General features: G+C 36.1%; 2 protein-coding genes across 2 annotated transcripts; both read right to left on the bottom strand.

Annotated features, from left to right (window-relative positions):
* Window positions 1–2,106: 2,106 nt before the first annotated feature.
* Window positions 2,107–6,786, bottom strand: LOC113345533 (protein BONZAI 3-like). Its single transcript, XM_026589296.1, has 16 exons — window positions 6,360–6,786; window positions 5,595–5,642; window positions 5,338–5,486; window positions 5,193–5,241; window positions 5,028–5,084; window positions 4,638–4,817; window positions 4,401–4,532; window positions 4,244–4,305; window positions 4,043–4,139; window positions 3,820–3,934; window positions 3,645–3,721; window positions 3,382–3,519; window positions 3,130–3,291; window positions 2,931–3,044; window positions 2,627–2,723; window positions 2,107–2,528 (listed from the first exon to the last, which is right to left on the bottom strand). The coding sequence occupies exons 1-16, from the start codon at window positions 6,513–6,515 to the stop codon at window positions 2,356–2,358; spliced, it is 1,806 nt and encodes a 601-aa protein (XP_026445081.1). The 5' UTR covers window positions 6,516–6,786; the 3' UTR covers window positions 2,107–2,355.
* A 3,705-nt stretch (window positions 6,787–10,491) lies between these two features.
* Window positions 10,492–11,827, bottom strand: LOC113345170 (GDSL esterase/lipase At2g04570-like). Its single transcript, XM_026588988.1, has 3 exons — window positions 11,445–11,827; window positions 10,877–11,360; window positions 10,492–10,780 (listed from the first exon to the last, which is right to left on the bottom strand). The coding sequence occupies exons 1-3, from the start codon at window positions 11,706–11,708 to the stop codon at window positions 10,755–10,757; spliced, it is 774 nt and encodes a 257-aa protein (XP_026444773.1). The 5' UTR covers window positions 11,709–11,827; the 3' UTR covers window positions 10,492–10,754.
* Window positions 11,828–18,007: the final 6,180 nt, after the last annotated feature.

Here is an 18,007-nt window from a genome sequence, read left to right as displayed (position 1 = left end):
CGACACTGACAAATAATGTGATGACCCTATCAATATTTTGGACAGTGGGTATTTCTGTTTTGCAACTAGGGTCTTCAACTAAGAGTAACGACTCTAATCCATACCATAAGAGTTCAATGACGACTCGAATATATATATATTGACGACACTTCCAGTTTTTAAGACACAGAGACTGTTCTTAGCAGAATTAGAGTCGTCAATAGATTCGATTACAGAGGTAACGACCCAAATCTAGGGAAAAAAATTGTAGTAGAAGAATTAGGGTCGTTAACTTAAACATCATATAGCTTAACGATTTTTCATAGAGTTAACATGCATATGAAGAATCGTTAGGGCTTAATAAAATACAGAGTAACGACCCACTCACTGTAACTGAAAAAAATCGGTTCCAGACCTCAATTTCACAATCAAGACTCAAGAAAAAAATCAAAACAAATGAGGGTCTTAGTTCACTTACTTTCTAATCGGCGCCATTTCTTCTTCTAATTCTTCCCGGCTTGTTACTGCAGTCTTAAAGTTTTTCTTATCGACGATTACGACGATGAATCGACGAATATTTTTTTTTTTGTGTCGATAATGGAGGAGAGGGAGAGAACTCAGGTGGGAGAGGAAGGGAGGGAAAGAGAGTAAACTGATTTTGGTTTTAGGGTTAATAAGTTTTTAAGTAGTAACAATAAATTAATATTTTCACCATTTTTTAGAATCCTTCTAAATTTTTTGGTGTGGGTATAAATTGGTCAGAGCTGCTAATTATTTTTAGGGGCCCAGTTAAATGAGGCTGAAAAGACTTGATTTGCTCAAACTTTCCCCAACTCATTGGCGGCACATCTTAAGCGGTTTGGAAAAAATCACTAGAAACTTAAAAGAAAATTTTACTAAAATTCAGGGCCCAGATGAAAATTTTCACTTGGGTGGCACAAAGTATACCATCTCTCCCAAATTTTACTTTTACACCCAATCACAAACTAACACGTATCCTACGTATGATATTTGGCAAAATAATCATTTACTTCATATGTACTCCATTTGAATGGGATATATTACGTCTGGTAATAGTTAGAGAATATGGTCGGAATAAATACAATCATGACGACCATGTGTAGTCGACGACTTTTCATACATGGGAATCCCGAAAGCGTCAATTTCTTTTGTAATTAGAGGACCAACGAAATCATGTTCATTTCCATCCTGAGAAATGTTTGATTAGAGTAATTTATTTTCGTTATAAAATTCTCAAAAATCAAAAGTTTTCCGAAAAAGAATTCCTACTAGATTCATTAGTTAAATCTACCCCGCGAGTCCAATTTCGTGCACACTCCTTAAAGAGTGTGCATGTAACATTTCAATCTCCACCAATCAAAAGAAAATATCAAATATACCGTTTTTAAAGGCATGAAGGATAATGGGGCCAAGAGTTAACTAATCAACCAATCAAAAGAAAATGTCAAATTACAATCTTCAGAGGAGTGTGCAGTGTGCATATAATTGAACGGAAAATGAGTCATTTTTCCAAATATTTTAAAACATGGTTCTAATGGACGAGTAAAAATTATTATGGGTGACATGGAAGAAAAAAATAGCAAGGATGAAACTGGATTCATCCTGGCTTAAACTTAAAAAATAGCAAGGATGAAACTGGATGCATCCTGATGTAAATTAAAAATAAGAAAAAGTATTTGAAAATGGGTAGGATGAAACTGTTTACATCCTGGCTATTTTAACATTTTTGTCCATTTAAACAATATCAAAACCTAAATGTCTTTTTCACTCAGGAATTGTTTATTTTGGTCTTTTTAACCAATTTGTGATAATCGGACTCCTATCCCGTTGGGAGAATGCTGCGGGAAATATGTGTTTCAGAAACCCACATCTTTACACCTACACAATTCCTAATTATGGAATGAAGATTCTCAATGTATACACCTTGTGAAAAATACTCCCAATACTGCTCGGAGGGCAACCATTACACTTTCTATTTTATCAGATTGTTGGAAATTTGGGACATGTTCATATGACAAGATATAGGTAGATTTCCCCACATTCTCTATTTTTATTAGGAAAATGTGGGGAAATCTACCTATATCTTGCAAAAAAGCAATCATCTTGCTTTTATTAGGTAGATTTCCCCACATTCACTATACTCTAATAGCTACTATTCACAAGATGATTGCCAAAAAGCAAGACACAAGAGCCATAGGTACTTATTAAACTGTACAAAAACGCTGCCTACCATATTAACATTTCACTATACTCTAATAGCTACTAAGAAACAAAAGAAAACCCTGCGAAATCATTATTCACATTTTCTGGCAAGTGGCAATTTGGCTTAGGATTGGAATATGGAGGAGTTCTTCTTCACATATGTAACAGTTCAGTCGAAAAGTTTGGAACATGAGGCACCGCAGCAGCCATACCAGAAGCCTTGGCTTCATTGACGTTCAGCGGCTTAATATCCCTGCTTCGCATATACGCCAAAAATTGCCCAGGAAGTTCTTCTAAAAGAGATTGAACAACAGACAGCTGATTACCTGTTCATAAGATCAACCAAATATATTACTTGCTTGCAATAGACGGACTTTTACAATGTTAGGACATAATAAGCTATCTCAAGATATTTAACACTCACCCTGAACTTCGTGCATAGGCACAAACTGTACAATATCGCGCGTTGCTAACTGTCCAGTGCTGCTTTGTAAGCGGATGCCGTTGTCAGCATCCAGTATCTGCCAAACATATACAAGTATAAGAATCCTGAGAATCAAACTGCAATCCGCATATGAATATTAGAAGAAACAGAAAAGTGACAACAATCCCCCAGAACAGAGTCAATCCAAAAACTCAGAGAAGAGTTAAAGGTCACCATCTTTGTCACATGTGAACTTGAGAAGTGGCAGTTAGTTAGAGCGATTGGCTGGAAATTTATTTGTTACCTCCATATCTTTAAAGTCGTTGCCCCCCACACCGATGATAAGAATTGACAAGGGTAAATCTGAAGCTCTAACCAAAGAATCTATGGTTTCTTGAAGATCAGTAACCACACCATCCTAGATAGTAAAGCAATTCATGATCAGCTGAGAAAAGAATAAAGTGGAACTAAAACTGATTCAACAAAAATATTCTCCAACTTACTGTGATGATGAGCAAGACAAAGTACTTTGTCTGGTTACGCAAGGATTCGCCAGCAATTTGTGCAGCTCTGTTTATTACATTCCCGAACAAAGTAGGACCATGCAGACTAAAGTTCCGTAAGGCACTAGAATAGGCAGACATGATAGCATCTACTCCTTCAACCTGCAAAGAAAATGTCAAAACATAATCAATTAAAAAAATGAAAAAAGATAAAGAGTAACAATTCCATTGGACATTGGTAGCTAAAGTTACCTCAGGATCACCACGGCTTCCATTCAGGTTAAAGCAATGAGATACAACATCGTTAGGTGGCCTTCCACCAAAACCCCATGCAGGAAAACGCTTATCAGAATCATAGAACTGTATGACCTCTCCAACTTCATATATACCCTGTACAACATTCATTGAGCCATTATAAAAACGTATTGCAAGGAGCAACGACTGTGGAAAAGTTTGAAAAATATTTGATTTAGTTAAGAATATGACACAGTTGATTCAAGTGATGTATGGTTTACCTGCTGGTAGGCATTCAATCGACCTGATGGATCAATATAATGCAAAGACGTTGGACTATGAGGATCTCCATTTGACGCTACAATAAGAGATCAATCAAGTTTGTAAGCTAACTACAGTAAGAAAGCTAAAAAATCAGACTTTTGTCTTCTAAAACAATTGAAAAGGCTGACCTACCTGTAAAATCAATGGCAACCATAAAGTTAAGCTCGAATCCACTAGAAATGTAGTCCAAAAAACTATACTGTGTTTTCTGGATAAATTTATCCACAAATAGTTGTCCTTTCAGCTTCTGCAGAAGAAAAAAATAATTAATGAGAGCGAAATTTGGACACGAAAACCTGTCCTAGAAGTGGTTGAAGTTTTAGTATCGAACATGTTTATACAACTATATATGTACCTTTACATTGCCCTTCCTAGAAGATTGTATATGTAAATTTTCTCCAACTTTTCCAATGTAAAGTTTCTCAAGCTCGTCGACTGATTTCTGAATTTTTCTGATGTAATAGAAGTATTTTTAGAGTTAGAATTCTCTATTGCCAGATTAAGATGAAAATAGGTATAAGCTTAAAGAGAGAAGAGTTTCATTACTGGTACACACCCTATTAGTTCATGGTTCCCGCTGCTGTTGAAATCAAAACACTCCATCACTAAAGGAGTGTCCTGCAGCAAGTAACAAAATAGCATATGTAAGACTGTAGTTGGAACAATGTGGCACTAATAACGTAAGAAGATAAGAAAATTGCTACAGAACTTGCCTTGCTCCCGAATTGCTGTGATGTCAAACACACTGGTCTCCAAGTTGGATTCAAATTGTTTTCCACCACTTCTGTTTTAGAAATCGCGATATTTACACCTTCAGCAATTCTAGATATTCGTAAGAAAGGGTCCTGCAGCGTAACAGGAGGGAGTCAGATTAGGAGCTATTATATATATGGATGACAAATATAATAAAATTTGTGGAACAGATGAGTCATTCTTTAAATAATACGTACACTTTTAGAAAATAGATCCTTGTTATCCAACTTGGAACAGCGGAATACCATCTCAACAGCTTGCCTTGAAGTAATTGTTTCCTCCGCAAAAACAGTAAGCGTGCCTTGGTTTCTCATGACCCCTTGCTTATTTCTTACTGTAAGTTTAAGTGTCAAACTCTTGTTCTGTTTCTTAACTATCTGTCGAAATTAAAAAGACAAAATAAGTACAGATAGTCACATTTAAATGTCTTTCACAATATTTGATGAGGTATATCCTTCTTCTTATTCTTTTGGCTGAGACCTCGGTCAAATAGTGGAAACAGGACTTCTTATGTGCAGTAACAAGACTATTACCGGACAAGAATTCATTAATCTATTGACAAGATTGTTCAAACCCAACTAGATTACCTCCGACAGAGCACAAGTAGCCTCTCCTAGGAAGTCTTGCTCATCCAATTTCAACGTCTGTAAGATTTCAAAGACAAAGAGATTTAACTATCTTCGGTTTTTAAAGGAAACTAGTACAGTAGTACATGTAATAGGAGAAGAGAACAATATGTAAGATATATATACCTTGATAGGCATTTTATGGTATTTGGTGTCGATGTCAAACACACGGAACCTGAAACAAGTAGTACGTAAAGAGTATAAGAATGAAATACATGACTGTAACTAACAGAAGAAATTAACTTCATTTAGATGACAAGCCGTCACTTACACCAATGTCTGAACAATCTCAAACTGATAAACAGTGGAAACCTTTGTTATCCAAACAGGATCCAGTGAATTCATTATTACTTCTGTACGGCCAATTTCCTCAAGCATTCCATCACTTCTCTTTGCATACACTATGGCCATGGGGTCACTCTACAGTAAAAGTGGATCAAATAACAGATTACATACAACAGAGGAAGCAGATCCATTTCACAATTTATTGTAACACCGGCATTCGCCGAGTATAAACTCGTGACATACCTTTGAAAACAGATCCATGTCAATTAAGTGCTTGGCAGACAACGATAGCTGCAATACAAGTTTTAATGAAATTACTATATGAAAATTAACAAAACTGAATAAATAACATGTAAAGCCGCAGCCGACTATTTCAAATTTGGAACAGTGACACATAGTATTATATTACATGCAACTTAGATAAACTAACTTAGTCCCAACTCATCAATTTGTATAAGCTTTCAGTTGATGACCTGGTAAAACAATCATTCTACGTTGCTACAAAGAAGAATACGATACAGGGAAACAAAACTATTGAAAGCAAAAGGCCTCCGTAACCCCAACAAAAACACCACCACGAGCAAATCGCACTGAATCCTCAAACTTGATAGAACAAGCCATCTGTGATCCATCACTTGCTTATTTCTTTCGATACTTTCATCCATAATAACAGTATCATGTTTGGTCAATATTTGGGGATCGTTTAGTGCCAACTGCTAATTGCAATGTTCCTGCTCTCAATCCCATTCATTCAATTCACTCACATACTCCAGTCTAGAATCTAGATGTCATATTCTGACCTTAAACAATCCAAATCATTAGGTTCCATTATCAATAGATTCACCCAAACAATCCATATCATTAGGTTAACTCAAACTTTTAATATCAAACAATTTGTTTCCGGCAATGAGATAAATTATGAATTTTCAAAGTAAAATTAGGGTTTCATATTATTTTGGTTTGCATGATCAATAAAATCCAAAAGATAAAATACACTATTGTGAGTACCTGGAGTTGAGTAAAGAGTCCTTGGCAGCCATGGGATGTATAAAAATAGTCAATTGCATCGTTAGTCGTCGTCGCTGTAGAAGAAGTAGGGCCTGCTGTTTCGGTACCACCCACTGCTTGTTGTCCCCCTCTTACATCTGATAAACATCCACCCATGTCTTCTTTCTCTTAAAAATTCTTGAAATCAACCAAAAACAAAAACAATTACAACTTGTGAATTTTCTTAAAGAATTTTTACTGTTCAATACAATGTGTGTATTGCCTAATTTGAAGCGGAATACGAAGTAACCCGGAAACAGAAACCCCCGGAGTGTCCTAATTTCTACCGGATAAGTAACCGAGAAACTCGTCAGCGTCTTAATTAATTACGGGAACAAGAAATAACCGTGTTGTAGAATAACGGGATATTTGGATATTAAAAGTAGAATCAAAAAGGCTTTTTAAAAAAGAAAAAAAAAGGCTAACTTTTGGCTTTTTAACTTGGTTGAGCCGAAAAGTAACTTGTCGGATTGTATCCGAACAATGCTGCGGCGTAGGTTTATGTAAAACTTGTTGGATCCCAGTATTGTTTCTCTCGACAACGAATTTGGATATGTTTAGCTTGCTATATATATAATTGCCAAGTGGATAAGGAAAAGAGAAGAGTAGTTTCTTTAGAGTTTCATGATTGAGTGTCATCATTAAAGTCTTTGGCGCTAAATTTCTCATAACATTTATTTTTCTAATTTATATGGCCACTAGGACTGTCGAGAGACTCGAAACAAACTGCCTATGGAGCCACACCACTTGCGCATCACGCAACTAATATAAAAATGAAACAAGGATAATGGTGCGTGAATAACTTTTCAAACGCACAAGATCGTGTAAATTACTCGCAACACAGGAATAGGCGTGAGCGCGTTTGCATGTAACGGTCATGACGCGCTACGAAAATCTGCCAAACAGGTAAATAACGATGTTATTACAAGCACCAATTCAAGGAATTCGATTAAATAATCTTAAAAGAAAAACAATGTGTCAGTGGAGCTGCGACCTTTTCACAGACACGCTGGTTTTAAAACCTTGACCTAAACCAACGGCGCGCGTCTGGTGCCATCCCATTTGCTACGTGCCTTCAAACTTGAAGCCTCATGACAGACCGTTTTAATCACTTCACTACCGGATCGGAAGCTACAAGTACGGGTAAAAGTTTCATGACCGTCACTAAAAGATACGGAAAATGAGTCATTTGTCCATATATTTTTAAATCATGGTTCAAATGGATGAGTAAAAATTAGTATGGGTGAAATGGACAAAAAAAATTTAGCAAGGATGAAACTGGATCCATCCTTGCTTAAACTTAAAAAATAGTTAGGATGAAACTGGATGCATCCTGTGTAAATTAAAAAATAAGAAAAAGTATTTGAAAATGGGCAGGATGAAACTGTTTATATCCTGGCTATTTTTACATTTTTGTCCATTTAAACAGTATCAAAATCTAAGTGTCCTTTTCACCCAGGAATTATTGGTTTTGGTCTGTTTAACCAATTTTGTGTAAAAAATATTCCTCGATAATAATTTTTATTTTGGTCAGACTTGTAGAAACTTCGGAAATGATATATTGACCGGAGGAAATGCACCGACAGGGGCGGAGCCAGAAAGTATGAGATGGGTTCAAAATTTGCTAAAGGGGTGCAACAAAAAAATTTAAGGGTTGTAAAAGAGCAAAAATAGTAAAAAAAAATCTTGTTGGGCCTATATTAGATTTTGGAGCGTACACCGTGTGATGGGCTGGCTCCGCCCCAGTGCACCGAGCGTGCACCGTGTGAGAAGATGGTGAGACCCACTTATGCCCCACCCCTATCCTAATATAGAGAGGGTGATCCTGAGACCGTCAGATTCCCTGTCGGTGCACAGCTCGGTGTCCACCTTCCGTGGATGTATCATCACTGTAGAAACGAAACTTTGGGTGACGATGTCAATAGTTGACGTCATTACGTGAAAGATTGATGATGCTGTTCTCAAAAGGACGGAGACCTCAGTCGTTGTCGATTCATTAGTCAAGTCAATCACTACAATTCCACAGTTTCTGCAGCAATTGATTTATTTTATTTTTTTATTCGATGGAAAAGACAATTGATTTCCTTGAAGAAGAAGTACGAATACACGTTAAGACTTAAGAATGAGTACAATTAAATAATGCATAGATCACCTACTAGCTTGGAGTCTTGAGTTTACGTACAAGCAGATGTAATGTAACCATCAAAGGAGATCGGTAAGTGGTTGATTGAGTGCTCGCTAGTTAGATCGTTTATTATATCTTTACTATATGTTTAATAGGACTCGCTATCAGTAAAATCGTTTGCTCGCTAGTCAGCGGCAAGACAAGACGTACTTTTGACTTTTTATATAGGGGTACTTTACGTTATCTTTGCCGACGAAAATCATAATTTGAGTTACCTTTTCTATAAAGATTAAATTAACAATACCCCATTTCGGTAGATATTTCGTCTAAATCCAGTTAGCTAAGTCAGCAATTATACACACGTGGAAAAAAAATTAATATGTGTCTCTTTTCTTACCTAATATACCCTCCGATAAATAAATAAATATAACTTTTTCTTTCTCTCTCTGCACCTGAAATCAAGAGAGAAGGCATGACATCCAGGGAAGAAGTTGATACAGAGATCCCGAGCAAAGAAACTCAAACTGCTACTATCGTCAAAAGCAAGAAATTGAAGAAGATTCAGACAAATTTGATTGGATTGATGGTGTTGTTCGATGCAATTATAAAGATCTTGACATGGGTTTTATGGGAGAGGATAAATTAGATAAAGATGGTGGAGAATTGGTGGTCGCCATTAAGAAGATGGCTTGTAAAGGATTGAAGAGAGACGCTCGGAGCTGTACAGATGATGCCAATGACGAATTGATTGAATATTTGAAGTTAGGGTCTGGTATTTCTGAAATTGATTGATGACTCGAGGGATTTGAGTTGTTGGATCGGTGGAGAAAGTGATGCTGCCAGAGAACTAAAATTGTATTGTGAATGGTGATTGAACCGGTGGTGATTGAATTGGGCATGAATGGTGAATCGGACAGCTTGGGTTTGAGGTGAATTTGAACTGTGAAGCTCTCAGTACTCAATTGAGAAGACCAGGGTTCCAGTCTATGTTTATATCAATCTCAATTTCATTCTCAACTATCTAACTCAACAATTGAAACAATTAAACTCATAAAATCAAAACTAAATCAATTTAGACTTTAACCCAAGCATTTACGTTCTCTGAATTCCGCGTTTCCCGTAAGTCATCTCTGCTAAAACCATAGAATTATAGCTTATAATCCAGAAATTAGTCACCACATCAATTTCATCAACTTAAACTTGATTTCCCCATCAATTATATCCTAATCCATTCAATTACTTAATTACCCAACTTCAATCACTCCCCTCCCCTAGAAAATCAATTTCATCTTCTGATTCTTCAAAGGTCCCTGGTCGTACCTAAAGTTTGGGTTCTTTAATTTTATTAGTTGACGCCAAAAATGATGGTACATTACGTAACCAGATATTGCAGTCATGATGTCTATGTGTTCACGTCATTATGAAAAGTAATCAATATACATTAGCACGTAGACCTCACCGGTTGTGGATAAACATGTCAAGTCCATCACCTCATAATGATATTTTTGGCCGAATTCATTGAAACATGACTTGGACGACTTTCATCTACTTGGATCACCTACCCTGTTTGGACTACTAACTTACCCTTGTTTGAACTTTGTCCGCTGTTCAGTCTATTATCTTTACTACGGCACAAGTAGGGTGCACGTGGACAAACACAACACGTGGCTCTCCGCACGTTAAATTTACCTCGCGGCTCTCCCATGTCGGACTGGGTATCACAGATGAACAGATATTCCCTAGATGCTTCCCAAGACACGTTAAATTTATCTCGCCGCTCTAAAACTAACTGATATATCTAATGGACAAAATCTCGTAGTAACTGTTCTTCATTCATATTGCTCTATCTTGGTGGGGCACATCAATAAACACACCTAATTCTGTGAAGGATTAACCTTTCATGCAAATTTTTTAACACATCCAAAGTTCTATTAGTGAAGGAATCTAAAATAGCTAATATCTTCAAGGCATGCAATTAACGTCCAATGAGGAAAGAAGGAGTTCCCTTAAAACACAGACAACAATTAATGTCCTGATCGTATAATGAAAATTTCAAGTTGAAGCTATACAAACTCCGCCAAGCTCGTCTTCATCATATTGTTAGCAATGATGAAGTGCAACTTTTGGGACGGATAAACCGCATCCCAAAATGCATATTTGCTCGCGTCTTTACACGTTAAGGGATTCCATTGATGACATAAATAGCTCACTTCAAACCTGCCTGATCCGCATCACCCATTGTTTACATTCTCGAATCCTGATAATCAAAAACACAAAAATTACGTCTTCATATTTTCTGCCGGCCTCCGAATTATTCAAGTAAATGACAAAAATCAACTCCAAAAGAACTCACCGTATAAAGAAGGTTTCTGAATGACATCCATCACTTTATAATAAATGTCGGAAAATACCACCTTGCTCCCTTGAAGTTCACCTCTTAACTTGGCAGCTAAACTCTTCAGCTTCATATCAAAACTTTTAGCCGCACTGTTGAACTCTTCATTACAGGCATGGCCGGCGACCGAGGTTCTTTTTACAGGAAGACACCCAAGAGGAGGAAGTCCCCCTAATGATATTTTGCGTGCACCCAAACGGTAAAGCTCCACAATAAAGTTATGTGCAATTCCAGTCAGAAAATTCTCGTACTCTTGGAGGGTGAAGTGCAGTGATCTATCTGGTAATTCAAAGTAGTTTATTAGGAAATCGTTTGTTCCTAGACTTAAAATGTACACTGCATTCCTTATAATCTCTGTCGCCGCCTTTCTTCCGAGAAGTCTAGCTAATCTGACTTGGTAATCCTTGAAGTATTCTACTTGTTTCCACAGAGGTATCGCTGACTGTTGAAAATCAAAACATTTAACATTAATTCAAAACACAATTTCAGGATTCAGGCTTCAGGGTTTTATACGCTAAGTACTTACAGACACATCGGCTGTTTTATTATCAAAACCAGTTCCACCTGACGCGAACGTGACACCGGTTGCAAAATCCTCTATACCGTAGCTACTATCCAAATAGGCTGGCACCAAAGATTTATTTCCAAAAGCTTGAGTTATAAAATCAGTTACGATTCTACCGTTAGAAAACCTTCCAGTAGCTTTACCACCTTCAAGGTCTCGACCGTAGGGTGCGAAATTGCACTTGGAAATAGTTGGAAGAAGGTTATTGTTACCCGCATCAACCATCGAGGCTCCAAAAACTATTATAGCTGGGACTTTCGATTCGACATGGATGATTCCAGCTTGTAGCAAAACAAAGCATGATAAGAGATCAATGATGATATGATGAAACCAACTTAGAGCCATATTTCTCATTTGTTTTGGTTGAGAGAAACAATTTTACGACAAGTTAGATGATTATAAATAGTGCAGTCTTGTGGTGTGATCAGTGTTTGCGGTCTGGACATACTTGAAAATAATTAATTATAAAGTACGTGCAAATTCATTTCACAAGAGGAGCTGTATCTTTCCTGATGCAGCAATTCACCCAACTCTTAACTATAAAAGAAGAAACAGTTGGAGACATTGAAACAGGCAGATACGTCATTTCATCAAAGTCTTTCAACGCTAATGAAATCGACAATGGATGGATATGCACCGACAAAACAGGGCGAGCCCTGACATTGATGATACGCAAAGGCCGAAGTGGACATAAAAAAAATGTCGCCCCTCTTACCATTTGAACAAGTAGGAATTACCAATAGGTACTAATATATTAGTCTTAGTTAGTGGCAGGTCCACCCACTAAAGTCCAGTAACCAGAGGTCCATAATTAAAACAAAAAAAGAAAATGGACCCAGTTTTTTAAGCCTAGGTCTTGTACACATGCGGAACACATGAAACGTATTATTATAATTCCCAAAACACCCTCGAGTATATAAAACACAATAATGTGATTCATTTATGTAAAACACTAAAATAATCAAAACCCTCTTTTCATTTTCCTTTAAACCTTTTCTTTCAGAAACATCTCCTCTTCCTTCTCGAGGGTTTTCCTTCCCAGTTCTCAGATTTTCTCTTTAATGGCGGCCGGTTAAACATTGTGATTCCAGATATAAGCTGTTTCTACACTAAACAAGTCTCTCGATCTTCACTGCTGCTTTTCTTTCTACTAGTGCTTCCAATTAATCGCTCTGTCTTGGTAAGTCAACACTTCAGTTTAGTAATCTTTGCTTGAATGTACAATTTTTACATAATCACTTGAATTATCTTGATCTTGCATTGTTTGGTGATTTTTTCGATCTGTACATATATATGGTCCTTTTTGATGTTTGAGTTTTCGATCTCCATGCTTTATTAGTTTATTTTCATGAAAATAGGTCAGATCTAGATGGATCCTCACATTTTTTGTTTATTTCGTTATGAGATTTGCCTATACTAGTTTCTTTTTGTTAGTTTTAGATTTTTTTCACTTTGTTTTTCTTTATGAACCATCAATACATATATGATGTACTGGTAGTTTTGATGAAAATAGTTCAGATCATGCTTGTTTGTTGTTACAAATTGTTTGGATCAGCAGTACATATATGGAATACTGATAAAAATTGCTTTAATTTTGTTGTATTTATATTTTTTAATTTTTTTTTGCTTGATCTAGAAGTACATATATGCAATACTGAGATATAACTGTTTTGATTTTGTTGTATTTGTAGATTTATAAGTTTTTTTTGACAAGCAGTTGATTTTAACTTATGAATCATAGGTACATATATGGAATACTGAAAAGAACTTCCTTAATTTGATTATCTTTTTGTTTTTCGCTTCAAAACCACGCTTGTTTGTAGATTCAGATGTTATTATCCACAAATACATATGTCAGATACTGATATGAAGTGCTCTTTGCTGTGTTTGATTCATAGTTTTGTCACCTTTTTAGTCTTATCCTTCAGTAAGTATGTTAAATACGGTAATATGTCTTTCGATTCTCTTATTTTTCATAGATCTATCACCTATTCTTGTCATGCAGTTGATTTGTAATTCAAGAATCTTTAGTACATATGTCACACAGTGATAGTAAGTGCTTTTTGTTGTGTTTGATTCAGTACGTGTGTGAAATATTGAAATAGATTCTAGTTTTGTTGATGTGTTTTACGCGGTATGTATTCATATACAGGTTTGTACTCGCCATTTTGCAGGTACAACCATGGTTTAATTTATCTCCTTTTGGTATTGCTTCTTTTTCTCCCGCTGATGTACCTATGAAATCCATGAAAAGTAGATTACTGTGTAGAATAGGCTTTCATTGGTGTTTCCTTTTGCCGTGTGTTGTTTTTGCTGCTCAAAACCACCGTTACTCCATTGGTACTGCCTTTTGGTATTTCTTCTCAACCATATGTATCAAACGACATCAAAGTTGGTTGGGAGACAACCGGCCGTTGATGATGAGCATATGGAGCTGGTATTATGGTGTTGAGCTGTTAATATTGAACTAAAGCCCCAACTGCTATGGAGTTGTATTAGCCAATACAGTCTCCATGAGTCGTGTATACAAATAACTAATCTTAAGTTAATTACTATCAAACAATATTCCTATCTTGCAACGATTGTCGTTTTTAAGAATGCATTTTAGCTCCAGTCTGTTCTCCCTGACACCAATGTTGATCTTTTTTTTATCAACTCTATATACAACTAAATGGTTAACCATTTCTTTATTTTTCCTTTGCAGGAAGATTCGACCAAAGATGAGAAAAATGCTATTGAAAAATCGCCACAATAATAGGGATTTTGCGGTGTAGAATGATTGCTCTCACAGGTTAGGTTCAGTTAATATGTTAACTTAACTTTCTTATTTATCATCTGGACAGTTGTTAATGCTGACTAAGTTGAACACATCAGATGAAACAATGATAGAATACACCCAAACAATGGTTTTGATAAAGCTTAGGAAATGAGCATAAATTGGAGACATGGCGTAGAACTCAGGAATTGATTTAGATGTCTTTGAAAAGAATTCTTCTTCAGTGGAACATTAATTGATTTTTTCCATGACCATTGTCTTCTATATTGATATTAGCTGATTCAGGAGTTTGGGTTTTGCTATTTTATTATCCTATCGAGTATATATTTCCATGACAATAATAGAGCCTTGCAAGCAGATTAAATTTATTAATATGTGTGCATATCTGAGTTGCATAACAAATGTGACATAGAGAACTTCGTTGTTGGAACAGATGTGTACTTTTCTCAGTAACACTCAAGGTTGGGGTTCCTTCATTGATCCACCGAATTGCAATCCCTGTGCTTGCTTAGAACCATTTTTATTTTAGATGTTAAATTAATGTCTCATGCGTTTCAGGTTCGGCTCTTCTTAGATATGATTAAGCTACTGCTGATAAAAAATTTCTCATTATGTGGTAACAATCGACAGGTAAAATCATTGATAACCTCCCATGGTAATTTGAATTTAATTACACCCCTTTTAAATTCTTTATGGCTATGATTGAGGAAAACTACTAATGTTAGCTTCGGGGTAAAGCGCAGCTTATGCTGTAAATGTCTTCTCATTGTTGATACTTATGTTTTTTTCTTTTTCTTAATGTATTAATTGTTGTGTATTAGATGCTTTGAATTAATGGCAGGGGCATCAAGAATGCCAATTATGTGCTTCCAGTTTAGTTTTTTGGTTGTCGATTAACTGTAAGAAACTAGCAAAAACAAAAAACATAGTTGCACGACTTATTTCAGCAGAAGTAATATAGTTTTTCAGTTATATTATGACTGGATTTCTATGAGATTGCTGCTTTTGTTGACCAGACTTCGATGTATTTCTGCAGGATTTATTGGTGGAGACCACAACAGAGCAGGATGGCTCAGTCAGTAATATCACCGTGCATCCCACAGTTTTTCAGGTTCATTAAATTCTGGATTTATTGGTGGAGACCATTTGTCGTGCATTATGAGTTTTATTTGCATTGGTTTGTATGGTTCCTCAAATTAGACTTTGTATGTTTGGGCATAAGTTATGGCCCCTATGATGAACGTTTTAATTTTTGTGTGTCTGCAGGCATTGACACTAGCAGTACGTAAAGCGAGTTAATCTATATGCAGTTAAGAAGAAAACGATAATAGAAGATCCTTGCTTTGCCCCCAGAAGCATGGCAATACAGTCGAAGAAAAATTATAATCATCACAATGTATGTGATGTAATACGTTTTCTAATTTATTTATCATTGATTCTTACAGATTTTTACTCTACCTGGAAGCAGTGCAGCAAATATGTACTCGAATTTCTAAGCATTCAGATATATAATCGGATTTGTAAGCAGTACGACAGATATGTACTCAGATTTCTAAGCAGTGCGACAGATATGTACTCAAATTTGTAAGCAGTGTAGCAAATATGTACTCGAATTTTTAAGCAGTGTACCAGATATGTACTCAAATTTGTAAGCAGTGTAGACACACACGTTTGGTAGTAATGGGCATTATGGACATTTCCATGTTTTAATTAATTTTGGACCTACGGATAAAAAAAAATCCGGTTGGACCCTACTATAAATAACTATATGGGCCTAGGACCAAACAAGAAATTTTCCTTTGAACAACTCAGTGTATTTTGACCACGGCCCCCGAATCCAGCAGATTTTACTCAAGTCGTTGATTAAAGATTTTTCATGGGTTGTAGTAATAAAGGTTCGAACTCTAAGACTTGTGAAGGTAAAGGATTTTTTTAGACTTATAAAAATATATATACAAAATATTAACAATTTTGGGCGAGAGGTAACCAAGACACTAGATTCCACTACTACGCAAGATTGAATGATAAATATTTCAAAACTCTATTCAATTCTTAAGTCCTCTTTTATCTTTAATTCACTATCAATCATACAAATTCTCAAACATTATTTGTAAACCTTAAGCATAGATTATCAAGAGATTAAACCAAGCATAACCTATCAAACTGAATAACAAATAATTAAGACAATCATTCAAACAATTTAAAACTCTGCAAAAGCAGCGATTAGGTGAATTATATAATTAAATGAAATAGTTACCCATTTATGTTGCGTGAATAGCTTCCTCCATTGCCTTGGTTACGAGGAAATTAACTCATCATGTTGGAAAACCTCTCAAAATATTTTATTAAGCTCAATTGATGTTTACAATAAAGAGAAAGATAAGTAAATAGTATAAAACAGATTCTGCGACCCACAGTAACCAAATAAGACTGCTGCTTCTTTGTCGCAAACGCTGCGGGAATAAGACTGCCCTTTGTACGACCCACAGTCTTAGTCGTTGTTACTGTAGAGAAACGACTGCTGCTGCGAGTCCGTTCTTCGTGTTCTTGGTGTTCTTCATCAGCAGCAGCAGCAGTAGCAGAGTTTGATCAACTCTTGATTTCTGCGTCTGTGGCTCTCCTCTCTTCTCCCAACTCTCGACAGCCTCTCTAGTACTCCCCGGGAACATATTTATACACCTACAGCTCGTTGAATCTCCCTCAATTACTCCATATAATCTTCATTACTCGGTGTTTAAAGAAAATATTTTCCGAATATTTTCTTCCCTGAAATGATTCTCCACGCGTAAACAGCCTCTGATACTCCCTTATTTAGCTTCTACACGGTCCAAAAGTGTGCTATAGTCCTCCATGCATCATCATAACACGTCCGAATCCCTCAAAAAATCCTCTCAAACCCGTGACTGCCATGTTCTCTGATGATGACTTGTTTAGCCGATTCTAGCCAAATTCGATCGATTCTGACACTCATACTGTATTCCTTAAGCTATATCACATCTTCCTACCAATTTTTAGCCATTGAATCGCACCACAACACCTTCATTTTGTTGATTGAAAATCTGCCAGAGAGAGAATATATTTTCCCGCCAAAAATGAAATTTGAATTATGAGAAGAAAAGTGTCCTCCCCCTAATCCTGTACGGGTGTCCCTTTAGCAATTGGGGTGGAAATAGTAATTTTGGGGTGGAAATAGTAATTTTTCTGGGTTCCTCCGGTACATTTCTGGGACGCTTCCGGTGCATTTCTGGGGTGCCTTTAGTACTTTTCTCCGGGGTGTAAATCATCACTTTTTTGAGCTCATTTCGACGCAAAGGCTTATTTCTCTAAAAACATCTACAAAAACACAAAATAACACAATAAGTACTTAATCAAGTCTAACAATACAGAATATTGAGAACAAAATAGACACATAAATGCGTCTATCAGTCGTCTTATTAGAGACCGCAAAACATACTAAAGCGTGAAGCGTTTTTTATTTTTAAGAATCGATGCGTATGTTGAAGCGTGAAGCGTCGTTTCATGATTGATGTTTGAAGCGGAATTTTTCTATAAATAATAGTAGTTATTAATAATTTAATATTTAGGAAGATAATAATTGTCTAAATTTGATACAAGTTCAGTTAATTTCAAAAACAGTAGTGTGGCATCACTTTAGTTTAAGTAAGTTAAAGGTTCGAGATTCAAAACCCCTTAGAAATGACTTGACTAAGTCAAAAAGTGCATCAATTAAAGGAATCTTCCGCTTCAT

Source organism: Papaver somniferum, unplaced genomic scaffold (genome assembly GCF_003573695.1).
Source record: "Papaver somniferum cultivar HN1 unplaced genomic scaffold, ASM357369v1 unplaced-scaffold_81, whole genome shotgun sequence".
Taxonomy (NCBI): domain Eukaryota; kingdom Viridiplantae; phylum Streptophyta; class Magnoliopsida; order Ranunculales; family Papaveraceae; genus Papaver; species Papaver somniferum.
Note: the sequence above shows the minus strand (reverse complement) of the source record. Positions and strands in the feature narration are given on the sequence as shown.